Source organism: Sinocyclocheilus grahami, unplaced genomic scaffold (genome assembly GCF_001515645.1).
Source record: "Sinocyclocheilus grahami isolate Dianchi unplaced genomic scaffold, SAMN03320097.WGS_v1.1 scaffold59.1, whole genome shotgun sequence".
NCBI lineage: Eukaryota > Metazoa > Chordata > Actinopteri > Cypriniformes > Cyprinidae > Sinocyclocheilus > Sinocyclocheilus grahami.
In genome coordinates this window covers 1,198,781-1,221,121 of record NW_015505238.1, presented here as the reverse complement: position 1 = coordinate 1,221,121, position 22,341 = coordinate 1,198,781, and the positions used below count along the sequence as shown (strand labels likewise).

Genomic DNA, 22,341 nt, shown 5'->3' with positions numbered 1-22,341 from the left:
AACAATAAAAACACTGCAGACCTCTGTATGTCCAAATCTTTATACATGACTGAAACACAACACAAACTAAACCCTTATATTGTATATTTATTTTCATTTAGGTAGTTGAATAAATCAATAACCTTGCTGTCTGTCAAAAACAGCGTTTATCTATTATAATATAATAACTCTCATTCACACTTGATTCAATTATCTGTAATGAAAGCAGCTACAGTTATATTAACATGCATTTGCCAAAGTCACTCTTCAGACATTTGAAAACAGCTGTCGCTTCTACATTAAAAATGGTAAATATCCTCGTGACTTTTTGTTTCTGCAACACTGCAAAGTAGTGGTTTCCTGAAAAGGCATAAGCTGTAGAACTTGTCTTCCGGTACTGCGTGAGTGTGCAAACACAGCACGTATGAATGGAGCTGAGCCCTGTAAGTGCTGAATAGACTGTCGAAATTATGAGTTATTTCTGTGCGACACCAAAACAACTTTAATCAGAAAGAAATACTCACCCTGCCAGCCATTTCTGCGTTTATCAGGTGATCAAGATGACTTCCGCAAGAGCAACACGACTAGACGCTGCCCCTAGTGACCATGCTGCTATCAAACCGGAAGTGTAAATCCACCTAAATAAAAGCACGAGCTTTTTGTTATTTTATAACGAACTTTAAAATTGTATCTAAAAACGTATATAAAACGTGTAATTAATTTAATGTTTATAATAATTTATGTATTGTGTGTATGTTTGAGCTCATATGTATAAATTCCTGCCCTCTCATGTTTGCTCTGTACGGTGGCAGAGATGTGCAAAACAAATCACAATTCTGAAAACAAAATAACAAATTACAAACGCAAATGCAAGTCTAAAAAACAAAATAATAATTCAGAAAGCACAACAGCAATCCAGAAAACATTATAACAAGTCTGAAAACACAATGACAAATTCGAAAAGGGAGGGAAAAAAAGTTTGTCAAAAGGCGGGATCGAACCCGGGTCAATCGCGTCAAAAAGCCAATGACACACACTTATCCATCTGCGCCACTGGAGCTGATGATTTACAGCCACTTTTAACTAAATGTAAATAGACATCTCCGAACTTTCTACCATGAATCTGTGGTTCTTCGGCTGGTTCTTCCTGTATTCGTTGATTGACAGATGTCTCGTCCAGTCAGTGGTGAGTAATCCCAAACCAATGGCACTGTCTCAAACTATACCTACCTCTTCCGGTTTGTCTGATTTGTCGTTGTGCTTTCTGACTTGTTAATTTGTTTTCAGATTTGTCGTTGTGTTTTCTGACTTGTTATTTTGTTTTCAAATTTGTCATTGTGTTTTCTGACTTGTTATAATGTTTTCTGAATTGTTGTTGTGTTTTCTGAATTGTTATTTTGTTTTTTAGACTTGCATTTGCGTTTGTAATTTGTTATTTTGTTTTCAGAATTGTGATTTGTTTTGCACTTCTCTGTCACCGTAGCTCTGTCATAGGTCTTTGTCGCATCAAACTAATTAATGCACTCCAAACTGCACATTGCCCGTTAGATGGCGCCGGAGTCATATGGATTTCGACCATGAATTTCTAAAGCCCTTAAATTATCATTAAAATTGTTGTGAAAAGCCTGTTGTACGCAATCTTCTACATGCCTTCTGATTGATGGCTCATATTGTTTTAGTAAGTAAAAGTAAGCAAAAGGGCTGTTAGTATAAATCTAACTAACAATTTTCAGCTTCAGAGGTTGTGGTACATGTGCTTTTGCTGTGAAATCTTTAATGGTTTTACGTAAGTAAACATAAGAATAACTTTTATAATAATAGTAATGTGTCAAGATGAACATAGCTTGAAGCAACTTTAGTTTACTTGATTATCCATACATCGTGTGATTTGTTTTGCACTTCTCTGTCACCGTAGCTCTGTCATAGGTCTTTGTCGCATCAAACTAATGAATGCACTCCAAACTGCACATTGCCCGTTAGATGGCGCCGGAGTCATATGGATTTCGACCATGAATTTCTAAAGCCCTTAAATTATCATTAAAATTGTTGTGAAAAACCTGTTGTACGCAATCTTCTACATGCCTTCTGATTGATGGCTCATATTGTTTTAGTAAGTAAAAGTAAGCAAAAGGGCTGTTAGTATAAATCTAACTAACAATTTCCAGCTTCAGAGGTTGTGGTACATGTGCTTTTGCTGTGAAATCTTTAATGGTTTTACGTAAGTAAACATAAGAATAACTTTTATAATAATAGTAATGTGTCAAGATGAACATAGCTTGAAGCAACTTTAGTTTACTTGATTATCCATACATCTTTTTTATGATTAATATATAAGTATCATACTACAGGGCTGTCAAGGAATTAAAACTACAGATTTGATCATAAAGCTAAGCATTTAATATAATCTAACTAAGACATATTATTAGGAGAAATACAGACGAACTAATACTAATACTTATATGTATTTTATGTAAGTAGTCTGTTATACTATACCGTTATAAAAATCTCACTGATGTACTGTACATTACAAGCTAGCCAAATATTATGTTTTGGCCATATAAATCCCACACAAGTTGTTTTCCTCTTTGGAGTGTGAGCGCCATATTCTCACTATATCATACGATATGGGCCATAAAACCTTAATGTATCATACAAAACATTGTAAACTTTATTTTAGATACTCTTTTGTCCATAGATTCAATAAATTAATCCATTAAAAAAAACTGTTCACTGTTCACAGTCAAATTACTCTCTATATCATGTTTTTACATCAAAAATGCAGTTTAATGTACATTTACACCAACCCCCATTCCCACACATCCAAACAGTCTCACAAAACAAGAGGTGTGGCTTTAATGGAGCATTCCACATTCAGAGAAAGTGTACACACTGGAACATGCCATTTCTGAGAAGTCAGCGAATTCTAAGCATGAAACACAACAGTGTTTAATATCTGGAGCAGAACATGACACTCAAATGTGACACTGGGTTTTTAACTCCGAGATGAAAATCTGTCCTAATTTACTTCCTTTCATGTCATTCGAAATAGAAAAGAGCAGTATAACCATTTTGCTTTTTTCTACAAAAGACAAAGTTATACAGGTTTAGAAGGACATGATGAGTAAATGATGATCGGTAGACTTTTTTTTCTGGCTAGGCTGGAAATATCAATTTATCAGTCCAACTGTACAAAAACATTTAATTTCAATGTACCACACAGTATATATATATATATATATACAGTATATATATATAGAGAGAGAGAGAGAGAGAGAGAGAGAGAGAATAAAGATAAAAATAAATATTAATAAAAAATAATAAAAATTCCAATATTTTTTTATCCAAATTGTGGATGCCTTCTGATACATTGTTGATATAGATATTTATTAAATAATTTTTTGTGCATTTGTATTCCTTTTAATGCGATGAGTATACATGCACTAAACGTTTGGGGTGCGTGAGATCTTTTTTTTTACTTTTATTTAGCAAGGATATATTAAATTGATCAAAAGTGACAGTAAAGACACTAATGTTACAAAATATTTTTATTAAAAATACATGCTGTACTTAAAAAATATATATATTCATCAAAGAATCCTGAAATAATGTATCATGGTTTTTTTTGTATCTTTTTTTTTTTTTTACATTGACAATAACAAATGTTTATTGAGCAACAAATGAGCATATTAGAATTATTTCTGAAGGATCATGTGACACTGAAGACTGGTGTAATGGCTGCTTTAGCTTTGCTTTCACAGGAATACATTTTAAAATAAATTAAAATAGAAATTTAAGTTATTCCATTTTACTGTTCTCCAGTATTTTTGATTAAATAAATGTAGCCTTGGTAAAGATTTTCATAAATATTACAAAAATCTTACCAACCCCAAATGTTTAAACGGTAGTGTACATTAACAAGACTTGTATATCTGAATTACTAACAGGAAAATAAAAATCAGAATATGAGCTCAAAACATAATGGAGCGATGTATCATGGATGAGTAAAATAAATAGTATGCAGTTTATTTATAACTCCACGCACTGTGTAGGAGCTTTGACAACTCTCTCCATCTGGCGTCCCTGGTGATTCTCCAGCAGAGTCAGAGAGAAGGAGTGCTCCAGGCTGAGGACAGATGTGACCTCCCCAAAAGGCTGCACCTGGACCAGGGAGCGATGGGCATGATCGAGGACTACATACCGCTCAGAACTGCAGCACAGGGAAACAAATGAGTGAAGTCTGATTCAGAAACAAGAGGATTAACTAAACAGCAAATGCAAACAGGGGTGTTACTTTTTATAAAAGATCATTAAAAAAAGTGAATGCATATAAATGGCATGTAAATATAATGCAGTGTTTTGTAACCCTCATAAAACAGAGTAAAGTCATAACACAAACAGGTTTTTCAGCTTTCTACCTTTTCTTGCTGGCAATAACAAGTAGGTCATTGAAGAGAAAGAGGTAGACGGGGCTGAATTTGGGGCGGAGGTTCAAGAATGTCCCTCCTCTGTTTACTTCCTGCAGTTCTCCTCGTTTCTCCAAATAACGTGTTTGAGAGATAATTGGCACCGCCTAAATAAATGATTCAATGATGAGACAACATTTAAACAAATAAATAGATCAATTTAAATAATGACTATAAAATATATTTAAAAATATAGATTTTTTTTTATATAAAAAATATAATAGTAAATATTCCTATTTTTTTCAATAAAGCATTAAAAAAAAAAAAACATTTTGGTAGAATCAAAAAGAAGCCAGGGAGCTGATTGTGACGCACCCTAAGATTCTACAATATATTTGGGTCGCTAATCAAAAGTAAACACATTTGTGCAAGTGATCATGTGACATTCACATTGTAATTATTTTGTTCATTATTTAAAAACAAATACAAAACAGAGGAATTTTCACTGGTGGCCTCAGAATTTTAAATCCCACTGTAACCATCTGTATAATAATAATTGCTTTACAAAGACAGGTTTAAGGAACAGAACTAAATAAACATTAAAGGGGTCAAATGATGCGATTTCAAGTTTTCCTTTCTCTTTGGAGTGTTACAAGCTCTTGGTGCATAAAGAAGATCTGTAAAGTTGCAAAGACTAAAGTCTAAAATCCAAAGAGATATTCTTTATAAAAGTTAAGAGTCAATCACGCCTACCTAAAACACCCTAAAACGTTCTAACACGCCCCCACATGTCTACGTCACGATGTGGAAATATTAGCATAATGCTGCTCAAATGTTCACGCAAAGAAGAAGGCGTGGTTTCAGGAACAGCAGTGTTGATGCAGCCATGTCAGGGAGACGCTGTGTGATTCAGTGCAAAAGCACTTTATCTGGCCTTCTGGAAGTAGATGCAATTAGGAATCATTGGTTAAGATTTATTTACAACAGAACAGCACAACCCAGATGTTCGAACTTGTGCAACACATTTTATGGACATTTTATGCACAAAAAAAGGGTCAATTCCGACTTTGCTATGACAATCTGGCACTTCTGAATCAACGACTGTAAGTATGATTTGTTATTAGTTTAAGTATTTGCTATTGACTGTTCAAATGCGGAGTTTTGCGCAGCGCAGAGTAACGCGTCGTGTGTGTGTGTGTGTGAGGGGAACAGGGTCACATCACAGGAGAGTGAACTGCCTGTCAGAAATCATAGCACGTCAGCTGTCTTAACCGCGGCTTGTGTACTGCATCATCACTGTGTCTGTCACACAACTCTGTTGCCCTTTCGGGCTTGAACTGATGGTAAAACTAACAACATTAGTAACTGATATTTACTTTGAAAGCTGAAGCGATTATGGTAAGGGGCGTTACATTTCCGACGCGTGCTTGTGGTGTTCGGCCAATCACGATGCACTGGGTCAGCTGGCCAATCAGAGCAGACTGCACTTGTCAAAGGAGGGGGCTTTGTTGAAAACGACGTGTTTGAGAGAGGCGGGGCATATGACCCCTTTAATACAAGAGTCAATTTGCTTACCTTAAGTTTGTCGAACTCCAGCATACCATTAATCTGAATAAGTTCCTCCATCTGCTTCATTTTTCCAACCTGAGTATTACATTCTTCAATGATCTGTGAGGACATGCGTAACAAGTTATTTAAGATCACATCAAAAACATTCTTTCCATACAGACAATTGAATCTGAATGCATGACAAACATATTAAACATGACCTATTTGGGTTCTTTCGTGAAAATAAAAAACAAATAAACTTCTTTTACTAGCCTAATGCTTTAAAACCTACTTTATCAAATATGGCATGCTTATAAAATGTATATTTCCAGTGACCCGACCTGCATTTAACCTTGTTTTCCACTCTCTCCCCCTGTTTCCCCTTATTCTTGCTCTCTTTTCCTTTTATCTTCCTCTCTAACAGGCTATTCTGGGAACAATGAGGTCTAGTTTGATCAAGGAACTGTGGGCTTTATAATGAGAGGAAAAAACAGGGCTCATTTACTGTGACCTTGAGGTGTTTACCTTGGACACAGAGTCCAGAGCTTTAGATGCTGTCTGCTCCTTCTCTGTCCCAACAGCCGTTCTCTTTAGGATGTTCTGATGAAGAAAAAAAAACAGATTTTTTAAAATCTGGATTATCTTCATATTACCTGGATCACTTTAAAGGGGTCATATGATGCCCATTTTCCACAAGTTGATATGATTCTTTAGGGTCTTAATGAAAAGTCTGTAACATAGTTTGGTTAAAATTTCTCAATGGTAGTGTAAAAACAATTTTTTTTTACCCTGTCAAAAACAGCTCTTTTCAGCTTAAGCCGTTTTTGTAGCATTTCCCTTTAAATGTTAATGAGCTCTGCTGACCCGCCCCTCTCTTCCAAGCTGCTCTCAGAGAGACTGTTTACTTTAGCCGCATTCATCTGAAACTTGCTAATTAGCACATTATTAGGAAAGGCGATTTGCAAAGATTCATTACAAAACATTACACACTTCTTCTGTAGATGAGGCTGGATCATGAATGATTCGCGCGAACATAGATGCATTTAGGCAGATCGGGGGAGCATTCCCTTCAGAAACAATGTAATCCACTGCGAGTTCAGCGGCTCAGATGTCGGGAGTAAATAACGACTGCTATGTTCATTATTACATCCAACAACAGAACACCTCAATCGCTTGTTAGGAGTCATTCTTGTCTACATCTGCTCCAGCGGTGAAACAATGGCGGACTGATGACAGCTCAGTCAGGGCAGGTCTGAGGTAAGACGCCAGTCCAGTCTGTGCTGAAACACTACTGTCAATCAAACTATCGTGGGAGGGGCCTGTCAGTGTGACGTCACACAGACAGGCATCTGAGATCGGCTCGATTTGAGAAAGGGGAAAACATTTAACGAGATTAAAAAAAAAACACCGGGTGGATTTTTATCATTATAGGGTGGTTGTGTACACACACTGCCAACACACATTTCAGTTGTAGCATCCTATGACCCTTTTAAGACAACTCTGCTTGATTATAATGTGATGCCTTGCGAACGAAGTATAATTGTGGAAACAAAAACTAAACTAAAACTCCCAAAACCAATTGAAATTGGTTCCAACAAATACATATATACTACCTTTTAAAATTTTGGGGTCATTAGGAAGTTTCTTATGCTCATCAAGGCTGCATTTATTTGATCAAACAGTTAAATTGTTAAATATGATTTTTTTTCTTCTATTTTAATATATTTTCAAATGTAATTTATTCCTGTGATGGCAAAGCTGATTTTTTAGCAGTCTTCAGACTCACAAGTTCCTTCAGAAATCCTTCTAATATGCTAATTTGGAGCTCAAGAAATGGTTGTGCAGCTTAGTATTTTTGTGACAAATTTTTTCAGGATTCTTACATGAATAGAAATTTCAAAAGAACGGTATTTATTAAAAATAGAAATCTTTTGTAACAAATGTCTTTAAAAAAACAATTCTAAAGTGGATTATGTGAATGATTCACTCACCTCGATGAGCATTTTAATGCGTGTGATTCGCTGAAAGGGCAGCAACAGGAAGGACATAAAGGGCAGTAGCTGACAAATGGGCGACTCCTGGAGTCGGGTGATTACGGTGGCAAACTGAGTGTTAGATTGCCTGTGACAGATATAAGGCAAAAGAACAAGTGAGAAAATACAAAATAAATGGATGATAAAAATATTAGACAAAACCGTTTGAGTTCGTGCTTGTGTGTGTGTAGGTGTATGAGTTTCTCACATTAGATTACTATAGGTCTTTTCCTGATAAATCTGGTTTCGAACATAGTCGATATACGCAGGGAAATGATGTTGGGCATGATAGTGGATGATGTCACAGATGTCAGAAATGATAACGCTCTCGTCTAGACGCTCCTCCAGGTCCTTTAGGAACCTGTGAACATCAACAGACAGTGGTATTTGTAAATGAATGTTTGTGACTGCTGTGACTTGTTTTACAGTCTACACTGCATCGTCGAAGCATTAAACTATTAGTTGCTGATGATGTATTTGTCCTGAGATTTCATGTTTAATAGTTTTCTATTAATAAAACATCAAACGCGGCTGTCTCAGCAAATTCTGATGGGTTACACCTGGAAAATCATTTGTTGCTGTACAATAACAATGCTGCAAATGTAGTCTATGGGGTTCATGTATATAAAGAAAACTAATTTGTTTGGTTCAGGCAGTGCTGCTTCAGCAAATCTAAACTGTATATGTCTTCATTTCACACACACAGGCACTCACCTCTCGCTGACCTCTTGGATGCGTAGAATGTTTGAGAAGAGGTTTTTTTTGTCCATGTTAATAAGTGTGTCATTCAAGTCACTTGACTCCATAAAATGCTCTGTTAGCACACGCAGAGAGCGCAAATACGACATTTCTGATGTAATCACCTCGAACATGCTCTGCACACAAAGAAAGGAAACACATAAATATATATATATTTTTAATTTACGTCTGTTAGCTAAGACTAAACCACTTCTATCCAATATTGTAATTCCCTTTATTATGGAGTTGCTGTTCGAGCACTTATGCATTTACAGAAAATCCTAAACGCAGCAGCAAAAATGATCAAGATGGCAAAGAAATATGAATATGTGACTAATTTCATTAAAGTGGTTGCCAGTACGACTTAGAATTATTTATAAGATCCTCATACTTGTTTTTAAGGCCTTGCACAATCTAGCTCCTGTGTATTTGTCCAGTACTATGGTGGCAATCTACACCTCTAGATCCTTGAGATCAGAAAATTAACATCTGCTTTGCGCTACTAGGACAAAATATAAACATAGAGGTGACAGAGCTTTTTCTTGAGCAGGCCCTAAACTGTGGAATGACCTCCCTCAATCTATTCGATCTGCCAAATACTTACCCATGTTCAAATCTATGTTAAAACAACATCTTTTAAATACAAATGTGACCCTGGACCACAAAACCAGTCTTAAGTCGCTGGGGTATATTTGTAGCAATAGCCAAAAATACATTGTATGGGTCAAAATTATTGATTTTTCTTTTATGCCAAAAATCATTAGGATATTAAGTAAAGATCATGTTCCATGAAGATATTTTGTAAATTTCTTACCATAAATATATCAAAATCTAATTTTTGATTAGTAATATGCATTGCTAAGGACTTCATTTGGACAACTTTAAAGGTGATTTTCTCAGTATTTTGATTTTGTGCACCCTCAGATTCCAGATTTTCAAATAGTTGTGACTCGGCCAAATATTGTCCTAACAAACCATACATCAATGGAAAGCTTATTTATTCAGCTTTCATGTGATGTATAAATCTCAATTTCGAGAACTTGACCCTTATGACTGGTTTTGTGCTCCAGGGTCACAAATGGGGAGCTTTTTTTAATGGTTTAAAGTTTATGTGATGTGGGTGTGTATATTTTTGCTATCTTCTTGTGTTTCTTAGCTTGTGATTGTGAAGCACTTTGGGCAACACGAGTTGTATTGAACTGTGCTTTATAAAAAAAAAGTGCTATATATTATTTAAATTCAATTTACTCATCAATTTCTCAAAATGTAAAATCTTTATATTGGTAGTAACAGCTTAGTTTTTTTTCCACATTCACTGTTATTATCTTCTGTAATTGTATTACGCTAATTTTAAATACTGCCATATTTCAGGTCACACTTAACCCCAAAATCAAAAGATTTTTTTTAATGGCATAAAGAAAATAATACATGTTAGGACTTTTCAAATTTAACTTTCTTTAAATTTTAAAACATTATTTAAAAAAAAAACTTTTTTTAAATGAAAACATTAAGAATGGGATTTTCTTTAATTATGGTTTAACTGTGAAGAAAACAATTTAATTAAAAAAAAACTTAATATTCTTTATTCATGCCTTCATTTTCTATAAGTGCAAAAAATAAACTATTATTCAAAAATGTGGGGTCAATATAATTTTTTTCAACAAATATGCCTTCAATTGATCAAAAGTGACACTAAGATATCTATAATGCTCCAAAAATTCTATTTCAAAGAAATGCAGCACAGCTGTTTTCAATTACAATTCATTCTGTTTTCATTTCAACAACAAAAATAAATGTTTCTTAAACTCCAAATCAGCATAATATAATAATTTCCAATGAATCATACCGTAATGGCTGTTGAAATTCACTTTCGCATCACAGGAATAAATTGTATTTTAGAATTTTATTTTATTAATTGTAATAATTTTTCACAATATTACTGTTTTTACTATACTTTTGATAAAACAACTGCAGTCTCAGAGAGCATTAGACACCTATTATCTTATTGAGAACGGTAGTATACACATGTTGACCCTGGACCACAAAACCAGTATTAAGGGTCAAATTTTCTAAATTTAGATTTATCCATCATCTGAAAGCTGAATAAGCTTTCCATTGATGTATGTTTTGTTAGGATAGGACAATATTTGGCCGAGATACAACAATTTGAAAATCTGGAATCTGAGGGTGCAAAAAAAATCTAAATACTGAGAAAATGGCCTTTAAAGTTGTCCAAATGTAGTCCTTAGCAATGCATATAAATGAAGTTTTGATATATTTACAGTAGGAAATTTACAAAATATCTTCATGGAACATGATCTTTACTTAATATTCTAATGATTTTTGGCATAAAAGAAAAATCGATAATTTTGACCCACACAAAGTATTGTTGGCTATTGCTACAAATATACCAGTGCTACTTGTGACTGGTTTTGTGGTCCAGGGTCACATATTGGTGAGGTCAACACTCTTTGTACTTCCTTTCCCATCCACCCCTTTCCATCCTGTCTTTTCCTACAGATTTCCATCCGCTCGCTCTTTTCTCTTTTCCTCTCAAATGACTTTTATCCCCATATATCCCCAAACACAGAAAGCCTCAAATCTCAGCACTGGCTATGAAGTACATGCTCTCCTCTGCATTCTGTACCATGTTCTGCTCACCTCTTGGTACTTGCACTCCTCTGGACTTAGGGTCTGCAGGACCCCACTGTCTCGTACTGCCGACTGGTCCCGCCATAAATTGCTCTGCTTGAGATTTGGAACACTACTGGATCTGGGACGTGTTTCTCCTTTCTCTCGGCTGGATGTAATGCGTGGGTCCATCTGGAAGTCCATGCTGGTTTTACTGATGTTGCGACATACTGTCCTCCTGATCTCCTTGTGTATATATGTTTCTGTGTAAAACTGATACAGCTCTGCAAGGGTCAGAAAATATGGTATTAAATTCAAACCCCCTCAAATCAATTTATTGAGACTTTTTACTAATGTACGAAATATATCATTCACCACAATTTCTTTATAGTGTTTCTTTCTTAACTTTCATCATGTCTGTCTTATAATTTTCAATTTATAACCGGAAATGTATTCAATAAGAAAAAAAATGATACCCTCAGTCACCCCAGCTCCCAAGTTAACAGTTTGTTGGCAACGTGGAATGGCTCGTGGAGGTCTAGAGCTGTGACAGAGATTGAGTTACACATAGTAAAGTCAAATGTGACAGCTGTGTGACTTACAATTAGCTTAAGAGAGCAGAAACTGTTTGAGAGATGAAAGAAATATAAAAAACAAAAACGTATATACTTCTCAGTGGATCCACATTTTTCCCCATGAGCCCCTGCACTGTCATTCTCATCTGCTGATGTCAAGAAAGGAGAAACCAACAATTAAGTACAATAAAACAAACACACAGAGATAATCAACAAATGTCTGTTTGAGACACCTAACTGAAAGAAATGCTGCAACCATACTTTACTTCTGTTATATAAAGCATTTCTGAGTGAAACAGTATACTCAAAAAAAAAAAAAAAAGAGGTACGGTCAGGATTGATTGATTTGTGAACAATGTGCATTTCATAAAATAATTTGTTCTGAAAAAACAAGTCATTCATGTTTGGAACAGTGTTGCTATTGTTAACTAAAATTTATAAGTTTACAATAAGGTTACATTTGTTAACATTATTTAACTACAGTAGTTAACATGAACTAGCAATGAAAAACACTTCTAACGCATTTATTAAGCTTTTGATTAATTTGATGTTAATTTATCATTTTAATAATACATTATTAAAATCAAGAGTTTTATCTTTTAATGTTATTTAATAGACCTGAGCCAACATGAACTAACAATGAATGTTAACAAAAATTTAAAATACTGTAAAAAACGTATTGCTCATTGTTAGTTACTCATAGTTAATGCATTAACAATGTTAACTAACAAAACCTTATTGTTTTACTTTAAAACTCATATAAAAAATAGAAAGGTTATCTTGGCGAATAACTGAAATAAAAGTCCTTTAGTAAATAAAAGTACTGAAATGATTCAAACTAAACTGAATTAAAAAAGAGCTAAACAGAAATATTTAAATGAATAATAATAAAAAATGAAAAAATCAAATAACAAAATTGCTAAAAATTACAACAACAAAAAAACACTGTTTGGAACATAATTCATCTTTTTAAGAACACGAATACAGTCCATTTTGATTTCACGTTGACTTAAAAAGCCTTTATGTACCTATAGACTTGAGAGAATAATTGCTGAGGCGTCTTCCGTTCTCATAGGTCTTGGCTGGTGGAGGTGGTGCAGGTCTTTGCAGTCGGGGACTGGCAGGTGGGCTGCCTTTATTAGGGGGAAGCAGAGGGGACGAAGGACGTGCCAGAGGCTGAGGCAGAATAATGCGAGGACCCCTGTTATCTAAAGGCATTCTGGGAGGAACGGCTGGAGGGGTGTCCTTGCTTACAGTGTCCGGCCCCTTTTGAGATCTGGGTGGAGTGACCACCTCCAGGCTAACATCGTAGATGGACTCCTCTGGCTCCTCCAAAGGCTGGTCTTTGGGGACGTTTAGAGGAGTCTGGGGAAATGAGACAGCAGAGGTGATCAACGTTGGAGGTCCAGGGTCCGATTTCCTCCTCAGCTGCTGCTCTATTAGGTTACGAGTCTCCTGAAACTTGTCTTTTGTAATTTGCAGCTCCTTTTTGTTCTCGTCTTCAGCTAATGACTCACTCAAAGACTCCGGCTCCTTATTTGACTTGTCTTCGTTCTCTCCCTCTCCTCTTTCGTTCTGGTCCTCCGTGTCACTGTACTCAATCTCATCCTCCTCACCCTCATCATCATCTTGCTCGCTTATTGGCACCCATACGAGCTTCATGCCAGGCCTCTGCAGGTGACATATACAGCCGCAGTTCTTCTCACACTGAGGCTCTGGAAGAGGGCTGGAATCCCGCTCTGCTCGCAGTTTGCTGCCTTCTTTTCCATCAGGAGCTAGAAGAGGACATGGATTATGGTCAGGGTTTAAGTAAGGGATAATGTACATCCAGCCGGTTGTTATCTCAGAATAAACCCCCGACAGGGTGATGCGGAGGGGTCTTGTATCAGCCTGAAGGGGTTTATTCTGAGATAACAACCGGCTAGATGTACATTATCCCGCTTATTACACGGCTAAAAAGATTTGTTTTTACCATATATGTTGAAATTAATGCTGAAGTCTTCCATTGTAACACGTCACGCGGTGGTTAAGTGTTTTCAGTCACAAGATGGAGCCAGACAGTCAACGATAGCGGAGTGACTCGTTAAGCATATAAGTAGTACCGGTCAAGAAAAATCGTAGTACCCGGATGAGCGGTGTGTTATTCAATTTGGCGCGATTGGCCAATTAGAATCAAGTATACCACAGAGCCGTGTAATAACGAGGGATAACATACCTCGGAATGTCGCGACTGACCAATCAGAATCAAGTATTCCACAGAGCTGTGTAATAAATGAACTTTAAGATGGGTAAATAATGTGATGCTATTTTATTTATTTATCTTTAAAAAATGCAATCCATACAATGACTTGAATGCACCTCTTCTACGAAGAGCATGTTTTTTGTACGAAAAATCATTCAGAAATAATTTTTGGGATATAAAGTCAAAAATGCCAGGATGATATGACTGTCCTGCTATCATAATAGAGAAAAAATGTAAATGAATAAATGTTAGTTTGGGTTATAAAATGCTATGGAACACTACAGGTCTTGCATTAACTCATAAAGGTTTTTTCATGCACTAATCAATTTAGCAATTTTGGGATATTTTGCTTCCATAACATGTCTTCTTTCAGACTAGTTGAAAGAAAACATCCAAAATACTAATTTATGTGTTTAATTCTATTAAACTTTATTTAGTTATGTCCAGTGTTGTGGGTAACTCATTACAAGTAATGCGAGTTACGTAATCAGATTACTTTTTTCAAGTAACTAGTAAAGTAAAGCATTACTTTTTTAATTTACAAGAAAATATCTGAGTTACTTTTTCAAAAAAGTAATGCCAGTTACTTTGTTTTCCCATTTATTGACTGACAAGTCTCCTGTCCCCATATTGGGAGAAATCGGAAGTGCAGAGGAGTTGTGTGCATTGTGTGAACATGTTACTGTAGTTCTAGACTGTGAATGTGCATTAATTCATCCCACTCACAAAAAACAGATTTAGTATTAATCAATATATATCTCTCACTCAAACTACCATTCACTGCCGAGTATTACTTAGCCTGTTAGTTTTCCTAGTTCCTGTTATCTTGCCTTGCCTTGCCTTGCCTTGCCTTGCCTTGCCTTGCCTTGCCTTGCCTTGCCTTGCCTTGCCAGTTTTCTCGGTTCTGATCTTTGCCTGTTTCCCTGGATTTATCCCTCTAGTCTCGCCCCTGTGATTCTGTCTGCCGATCGTCGACCTACGCTAGCCCTAGGACTATTCTTGTGTTTTGCCCGCCATATACCTGTCTGCCTTTATCTGACCCATGCCTGTTTTATGACCACGTCTTCTCCTAATAAAAAGCTTGCATATGGATCCACACGTCTCATGTCTTGTCAGCCCCGTTACAATAATTAAATATGTTAAATAACACAAGTATCTAATCCCATTTTATTAATCAATATTTTTTCTGCTGACCTTTGATCCAGTTCAACCATACTAATAGGCAAAAATGATGTTAGATAAACTAACAATTGTGCTTTGTTTTTTTAATTGCTGAAGAGTGTTTCTTCTCCTGCGTTCTACTGTACAGATGTGAATTTACTTTTGCTTCAGCATGAGGTTTATTCATTACACTTTTTGGTGTGAAAGGGCTTTTATATTTGCTATAAATAGAACTTATATTAAAAACAATCAAGCCCTGCTTACATTTAAAAAGTGATGTGAAAGTAACGCAAAAGTAATATAACGCATTACTTTCCATAAAAAGTAACTAAGTAACGTAATTAGTTACTTTTTTTTTAGGGAGTAACGCAGTATTGTAATGCATTACTTTTAAAAGTAACTTTCCCCAACACTGGTTATGTCCGTAAACACCAATTACAATACCTATTTTAAAAGGTTTAAAGGTCTCAAAATTAGTTTTTTTTTCTCATGCACTAAGATTATTTCAGGTCTTTACAGAGTGATTTGTTCGTGTAACATTCACCTGAATGATAAAATAATATTTTATTCCTAAAAACCTAAAAAACTGGTATTTTCCTAAATTATGGAGAGGTTAAAACCTTTCATTCTACTATGTCAGCAAAAGAAAAAAAATGTAATCTGGCTTTATCCAATGTTCATATTTCTGTTCTAGAGTGTGTTTTTAATAATAATGCAACATTCGCATATTTGAACAAAACCGTTTGGAAAAACATAATATAGTGTGATTAATTAACTGGAAAGGATCTATTTCTATCTATCTATACTTCAAACTACATTCACCTGTGGTGTCTTGTTTTAAAAATCCATGCTTTGGGGAAAAAAAATCACATCTTGAAAAACACATTAAATTTTTTTACATTTAAAATTTTTTTTTAAAATTAAAACATGTTCATGATGTTAGGAAAAAAGATCACTTTTTACTTGATGCTTACACCACATGACATTTTCTGAATCATTTCCTTTAAACTTTTTAGAAAATAGCAGAAAAGTTTTCAAAACCATATGAAATGAATAGGAATACAAAGAGTACATTTCTAAAGACTTGACAGTAGATTTTAAAAGTTTTTTTTTTAATGGACGCTCTTATACATCTTTGGACCTTACATAAACATGGTAAACAAGCTGCAGCAAAGACTGATCTACAACCCTTAGTAGTACCATGACTGAATGCTCTCGAATGGCTTCATATCCTTTCTGATTTCCAGTGTATAAGATCTTGGACTACCATCTCTTCTCTGCTTCTGCTTTGACTGGTTCACCTCGCCCTTCGAGCCTGCCGTTATCAGTGCCGTCAACTTCTGCATGGAACCTTTGTGCTGTGTCGATCCCTCCTCCCCCTCCTTAACCTGCAGATCTTCAATCGCCTCAAATACATTTTGCTTGATCTTGCTAAATGCTCGTTTTAGCCCTTCTGCCATTGCACTACACAGGTGACTGACCTGCTCAAAACCCTCTCGGATTCTGGACTAGTTGAATGCAGGAACTTAAGGGTGGGAAACTGGTTTATTACCCCAATAATCACATAAATCACACAAAGGCCACTTGCATGTTACATCCAAGCCTCCTAGACAGTCAAACTAGCTCAGTTCACATAATTGTCACTGTAAAAGAGTTTTATAAACAATATATTCTCAGATAATATCCAGCAGGAATGTTAAGTAAGAAAAAAAACAAAAAAGGTCAAGCTTTTTCTGTTATGGCTCTTAAACTTTGGAACAGCCTTTATGGTAATGTTTATTGACACAATCTGGATAAAAGGCTCAAGTCTTTAGGCAGACATCTACAATTGAATTACTAACAAAATGTAATATTCCATATTCCAAGTATATCAAGCATATTTTAGATTTATATTTAATAATGGCTTTTCTTCCAAGCTTTTTATTCATCAGTACTGTTTGTACTGTATTTTTGATCAAATAAGTGCAGTATTGATGAGCATAAGGCACTTTTTTTTTTTAAAAGCCCCCAAACTTTTGAACGGTAGTGTAGTTTTAATATAATTAGTTCCAGGAGGGGTTATTTTATCCCCCCACACCCATCTGTCCATGTGTTCAGCAGACGACACAAACTGTATAATCCTACAGACTGACCAACAACTAAGGCTACGTCCACACAAAGCCAGAGCTTTCCCTATCCAATCTTTTTTTTCCCTCGTCTCAAGAAATATCTGCGTCCACACGAAACCACAAAACACATTTTCAGATTTATCCACTCTGGGACCCGGTTTCAAAAAATATCGGTTTCACTCTCCCAAAATGCCGGATCCGTCTGGACAAAACGCCTATACGATTCAAAATGTATGTGTATACAGCTAAACGCGTCTCCGTGTGGACAGGGCCTAAATGACCTCCGATGAGTTACGCCTGAATTATGCTTCTTTGAATTAAAAATAAATATACAATAAAACATCCAAGTACAAGAAAGTTGATCAATTTAATTTAAAAATGAACCTGACACGAGTTTTAGGAACACAAACCGCTTGAATTCCGGAAGTGTGTCCCACACAGAGTTCACATTCAAAGTCACTTTCGAAATTATATTGTAAAAACCAAACTAGCAATTTACATTCCATCTCTCCAAGATTACTAGCAACATTAACAGAGAGCAGCAGAGTTTACTCTCACAACACCCAATCAGATGAAGATCAGATTAAAGCTGATTAAAATATGAGTTTAGTAGCAGTGTCCCTTAATTTAATACTGTAAATAGTACTTCTTTATCTTTATCCTTGTCTTCATTTCTTTCTGTCTATCTAGAAATCTCAAACTCATTTACATCTTGGATGGCCTAAAGGTGAGTACATTTCAGCTAATTTCATTTTTAGGTGAAGTATTCCTTTACATTTTACGGCTATCTAAAATTTGGTGACTGAATATTGTGGAGGAGAAAAAAATCCTTTAAAAAAAATCCATGAGATTTTCCATGGAAGTAGGTCAAACAAATCCTGAAAAAAAAGTAAATACACCATACCTGATCGGCTTCCATCAACAGCACTCAAAGCTCCTTCTTGTCTCTCTTGGCAGTCCACCTCGTCTTTCTGTCCACTGTGATTTTGTCTGGTCTTTGGAGGCAGAGGAGGTGCCTTGCCATCACTGGTGGGGGAAGAACTTTTCGGTTTGCGTCTAGGCTTTATTGCAGGAGGTCTTTTTTGTCTCCATTCTATGCTGGTGCTTTTTGCTATATCTCCACTTGGAATCTTATCCTCTGGCTGGCTGAATTTGTTGACTATCTTTTTGACATTCCCAGAGTTCTGTGAGGCTGCACCTTCCACAGATGAAGTGTCTGAGGTATTATTGGACGGCTTGATGGGAACCGGGGGTCTTTGTTTAACCTCAGGTTTCTGAGGCAGATTCTGAGACTCTTGAGAAGACATCCTGATCTTGGTTTTGATGTTTTAACCAAAGCAACCTGGCCAATATGAGGCCAGGCAGCAGGGTCACCGAGGGCCTTCAATCTTCAACCTGCAGTAACAAATAGTAAGGACATTAAACATGACTGATGCACCCTTACAGACTCTTTGCATCACTTGATCAATCCCAGATCACCTGACATTGCAGTGCATTCATTAGATATATTTAAATTCTGGCTGATACAGCTAAATGGGCTGTAAATTTTAATGTCACAATGAAACAGAATTCCATGTTGTGACGAACATCAGAGTGTAACAAATTAATCAAAATTGTAGTCTGGTGACTTGGTTGTTGTATTTATTGTTGATTGATTTTTAAATTGTTAGGCATTGCACTAAAAAGTGGAGGCACATGATTGTAAACTTGAAGGGACAGGGTTATATAGCAGATTCAATTAGTGGAGAATTCTTGCATTTTGATTCAACTTTATGAAAATTGAAAAGATGAAACATATGCACAGATGAATTATTCAGATCTAAAATATGCATTTAGAAAATAGGGCGAATTTACATGTCATTTTTATTTATATTATTTTGTACAAATGAATTAAAACACTAAAACCAAAATAAGTCATTTTAAATGCTACAAGTGAATTAATTTAGACATCACAAAGAAGTAATATATATATTTTAGATTTATTAAAGTTTACATTTAACAGTGTATTAATCTAAATCATGCATACTTAAATATCTAATATTGACAGATACAATATATTATATAAAAAAAGAAAAAACTCCAATATCAGCCAATAACCAATATAGTACTAATACATTGTCCAGCCCTAGTTTCCATTCTTTCAGTTTCATATCCCTCATGAAGAGTACTGTAATTGAAACCTCAGTCATCTATAGGAGTCAAAGTCCTCAAAACTACATAAATATTTGTCACGATGATTAGCATCTGGTAACTCATTAAATAAAATAAAAAGCAGTGATCCTTGTACTGGAGTTACCTCACACCGTACAGGTTTAACTGCACAGGACTTTGCTCTTACAGGCAAAAGTCTATATAAAATATGATATAAATTATAATAAATGTATATAAAATATGAGCTGAACTTGCAATCAGACTGGTTAGTGAAAAGGCATGCTGGAAACAGTATGAAACTAAGCTAGGAATGTGCTTGTATGTCATGTTTATAGTACATGCCAGGTACTTTGACCTTTCAGATTCCAAAAGCCTATGCATGATGAGATTAAAATAATATGATTAGTGGTACATATATACCATTTTATTGCTTATTGTTTCTCCTTATTTAAAAACAATACCAATGCCTTGAATGGAACTGGTTTAGAATCTTGGTTTGGAATAAACCCATTCTGGAAATATTGGAAGGGAACGGGTGTGTCAACAATTCTATAGTCAGGCTGAACTTTGGCGTCACTGACTTCACTTGACTCGCACCCCTCTGACAGACTCAGCAGGTCTGTCAAGTTCTCCACTGCTGCTGTGCACTAATTTGATACCCTGAACATACAAAGCTCAACATTAAACAAAGCCAGAAAGAAATGCTTTCCCATGGGGTGAAACAGGATGGATGAAAATGTTATCATTTAAAAGGGCGATAATGTTTCGTCATTTTTACATCGTTCTGATATTTCAAACTTCAATAAGGTATAAACATCCCCTCAAGCAACAGGACATGCAAGTATCCCCTGCTGAGCAGTTTTTACCAAAAATGTGTACAAGACACTTCCCCTCCAACTTATAAACATCTTGAGGTTGGAATCCTCCTTTCCTGTTGAGAACCTGGGCTTTGCTTAAATTCCTTAGAATCACTGGGATGTTGTGATGTAGAGCAACAGTATAAATAAATATTAATAAGTAAATAAAAAGTATTTTTAATGTAAAATGCAGAAATTTTCTGTTAGGGTTAGGTTATAGTATTTATATGTATATAAAAACAATATAAGTCTATAGAGGGTCCCCTTTTAGATATACAAATGTGTGTGTGTGTGTGTGTGTGTGTGTGTGTGTGTGTGCGCGTGCGCGTTTTTGTGACAAATGAGGACATAAATTTGTATAATGACAAAGGTATGACATAGGTATTACAAGGAGAAGGTGACTTTTCAGGACATTACCCCATGTCCCCACTTTTCAAAACGCTTATAAATCACACAGAATGGAGTGTATTGAACATCTGAAATAGCACAAAGTTTCCTGTAAGGGGTAGGTTTAGGGGTAGGGTTGGTGTAGGGCAATAGAGTATACGGTCTGTACAGTAGAAAAACCATTACGCCTATGGGATGTCCCCACTTTTCACAAATGTAAACCTGTGTGTGTGTGTGTGTGCGTGTGTAATCCACTGGGTTACAAATTCCTTTGTATTGTCAGACCTGACACTTAATCTCTTTCATAATCATTCATGACAATGTTTCAGAAACAATGGGCCAATGAAAAATCGACATTAAATGTGAAAGTCAATATTTCTATGTTGTACACATGACCAATAAGGATCTGCTGTGTGAACCGAATGGTGGTAATGCAACATGTTGTAACCTGTCATTGATTTAGCATTTATTTATATATCTGACAGACATAGTAACAAATAAGTAAGATGCAGTACTGCATTCACAGCTGAGGCTTCTAAAATTCATATCTGTAATATTACACCAGACTACTTACCAAATGTGTCTCACTCTCCTATATAATCCATAAAGAAAAGCGAGTTCCTGAAATGTGTCCAGAGCAAACTTCCTCATAAAAATAAAAACATTAGAGTGGCGTGGTGTAACTCTCACAGTGCACATGAACACATCTGTGTACGAGCAGTTATACAGACATCCATGTTAATACATTTCTTTAAAATGACAGCAACAGATCGCCACATCCCAGCGCGATCTTCATATCCGTACGGATCTGATCAGACGTTACTTTCGTCTTTCCTCTTTTGTTGTCCTCTCCAGTAAATCCACGCGCATCTCTGGCTCTTTGTTTTCCTTCCCGTGAGCGTGTGGGTAAGAACAGCCGGACAGGGACAGTGTGATTAGTGCACACACCCCTCCTCCCATCGCACCCTATCCCATTCTTGTCTGCAGCACACCCTCCTTTGGCTGCCACCCAGCGGAGACTCTCAGTGTGAGTGTGTGTGTGTGTGTGTGTGTGTGTGTGTGTGTGTGTGTGTGTGGATCAGGTTTATGGGAATCAAGCACAGTAAAACCTGAAATCATCTAATACTTACGAAATGGCCGTTTATCTACTATGAGCAAAACTGTTTAATAAACATACAAAAATAAACAGGGAACATAGAATATCTATACTGTAAGGCTGAAAATATAGTTCATAAAGACTGTCTTTAGAGCCTTAAAAAATTAATAAACAGTATTTTGTCTTTTTGATTAGTTTATTGCGTACGTTTTAATAACGATGTTAAATGAGGTGTTGAAGACAAAACCGATCTTGAACAACCGACTTGTGACAAGTCTTTTATTTTGAAAAGCAGGAGAGTCTCAGAGGAGTAATGTTACCACTGCAAACCCTGAATGTTTTTTTGTTTGTTTGTTTTTTTACAGTCCCTGCAAATCCGAAATGATTTATGGCCGTTTATATTGTTCTCTTCCACAAGCGAATCACACATTT

General features: G+C 35.8%; 2 protein-coding genes across 5 annotated transcripts in view; both read right to left on the bottom strand.

Annotated features, from left to right (window-relative positions):
- The window catches only part of LOC107584403 (vesicle-fusing ATPase-like), a 29,978-nt gene extending 29,380 nt beyond the window's left edge, over positions 1-598 (bottom strand). The window contains exon 1 of the mRNA XM_016271005.1: positions 504-598. Within this exon, the coding sequence (XP_016126491.1) occupies positions 504-515 (12 nt within the window). The 5' untranslated portion in view covers positions 516-598. The remainder of the gene's footprint in view (positions 1-503) is intronic.
- Positions 599-4,005: 3,407 nt separating this feature from the next.
- LOC107584389 (rho guanine nucleotide exchange factor 15-like) lies at positions 4,006-21,803 on the bottom strand. 4 transcript variants are annotated; one of them, XM_016270980.1, is made up of 13 exons: positions 21,388-21,803; positions 18,323-18,813; positions 12,936-13,682; positions 12,002-12,056; positions 11,809-11,876; positions 11,363-11,616; positions 8,678-8,838; positions 8,172-8,324; positions 7,922-8,051; positions 6,456-6,530; positions 5,958-6,050; positions 4,395-4,549; positions 4,006-4,186 (listed from the first exon to the last, which is right to left on the bottom strand). In XM_016270980.1, the coding sequence occupies exons 2-13, from the start codon at positions 18,723-18,725 to the stop codon at positions 4,006-4,008; spliced, it is 2,475 nt and encodes an 824-aa protein (XP_016126466.1). In that variant the 5' UTR covers positions 18,726-18,813; positions 21,388-21,803. The 4 variants fall into 4 exon arrangements, with proteins under 4 accessions (XP_016126466.1, XP_016126467.1, XP_016126469.1 ...); XM_016270981.1 differs by having other exon boundaries at positions 12,002-12,053; XM_016270983.1 differs by lacking the exons at positions 18,323-18,813; positions 21,388-21,803 and adding an exon at positions 16,578-16,980.
- Between the last annotated feature and the right edge of the window lie 538 nt (positions 21,804-22,341).

Coding starts and splice junctions, on each gene's coding strand:
- LOC107584389 (XM_016270980.1), bottom strand. CDS start 18,725: ATGTCTTCTCAAGAGTCTCAGAATCTGCCTCAGAAACCTGAGGTTAAA. Junction 8,325..8,677: donor ATCCAAGAGGTCAGCGAGAG/GTGAGTGCCTGT, acceptor TGATGTTCACAG/GTTCCTAAAGGACCTGGAGG. Junction 4,187..4,394: donor GTTATTGCCAGCAAGAAAAG/GTAGAAAGCTGA, acceptor CCTGTGCTGCAG/TTCTGAGCGGTATGTAGTCC.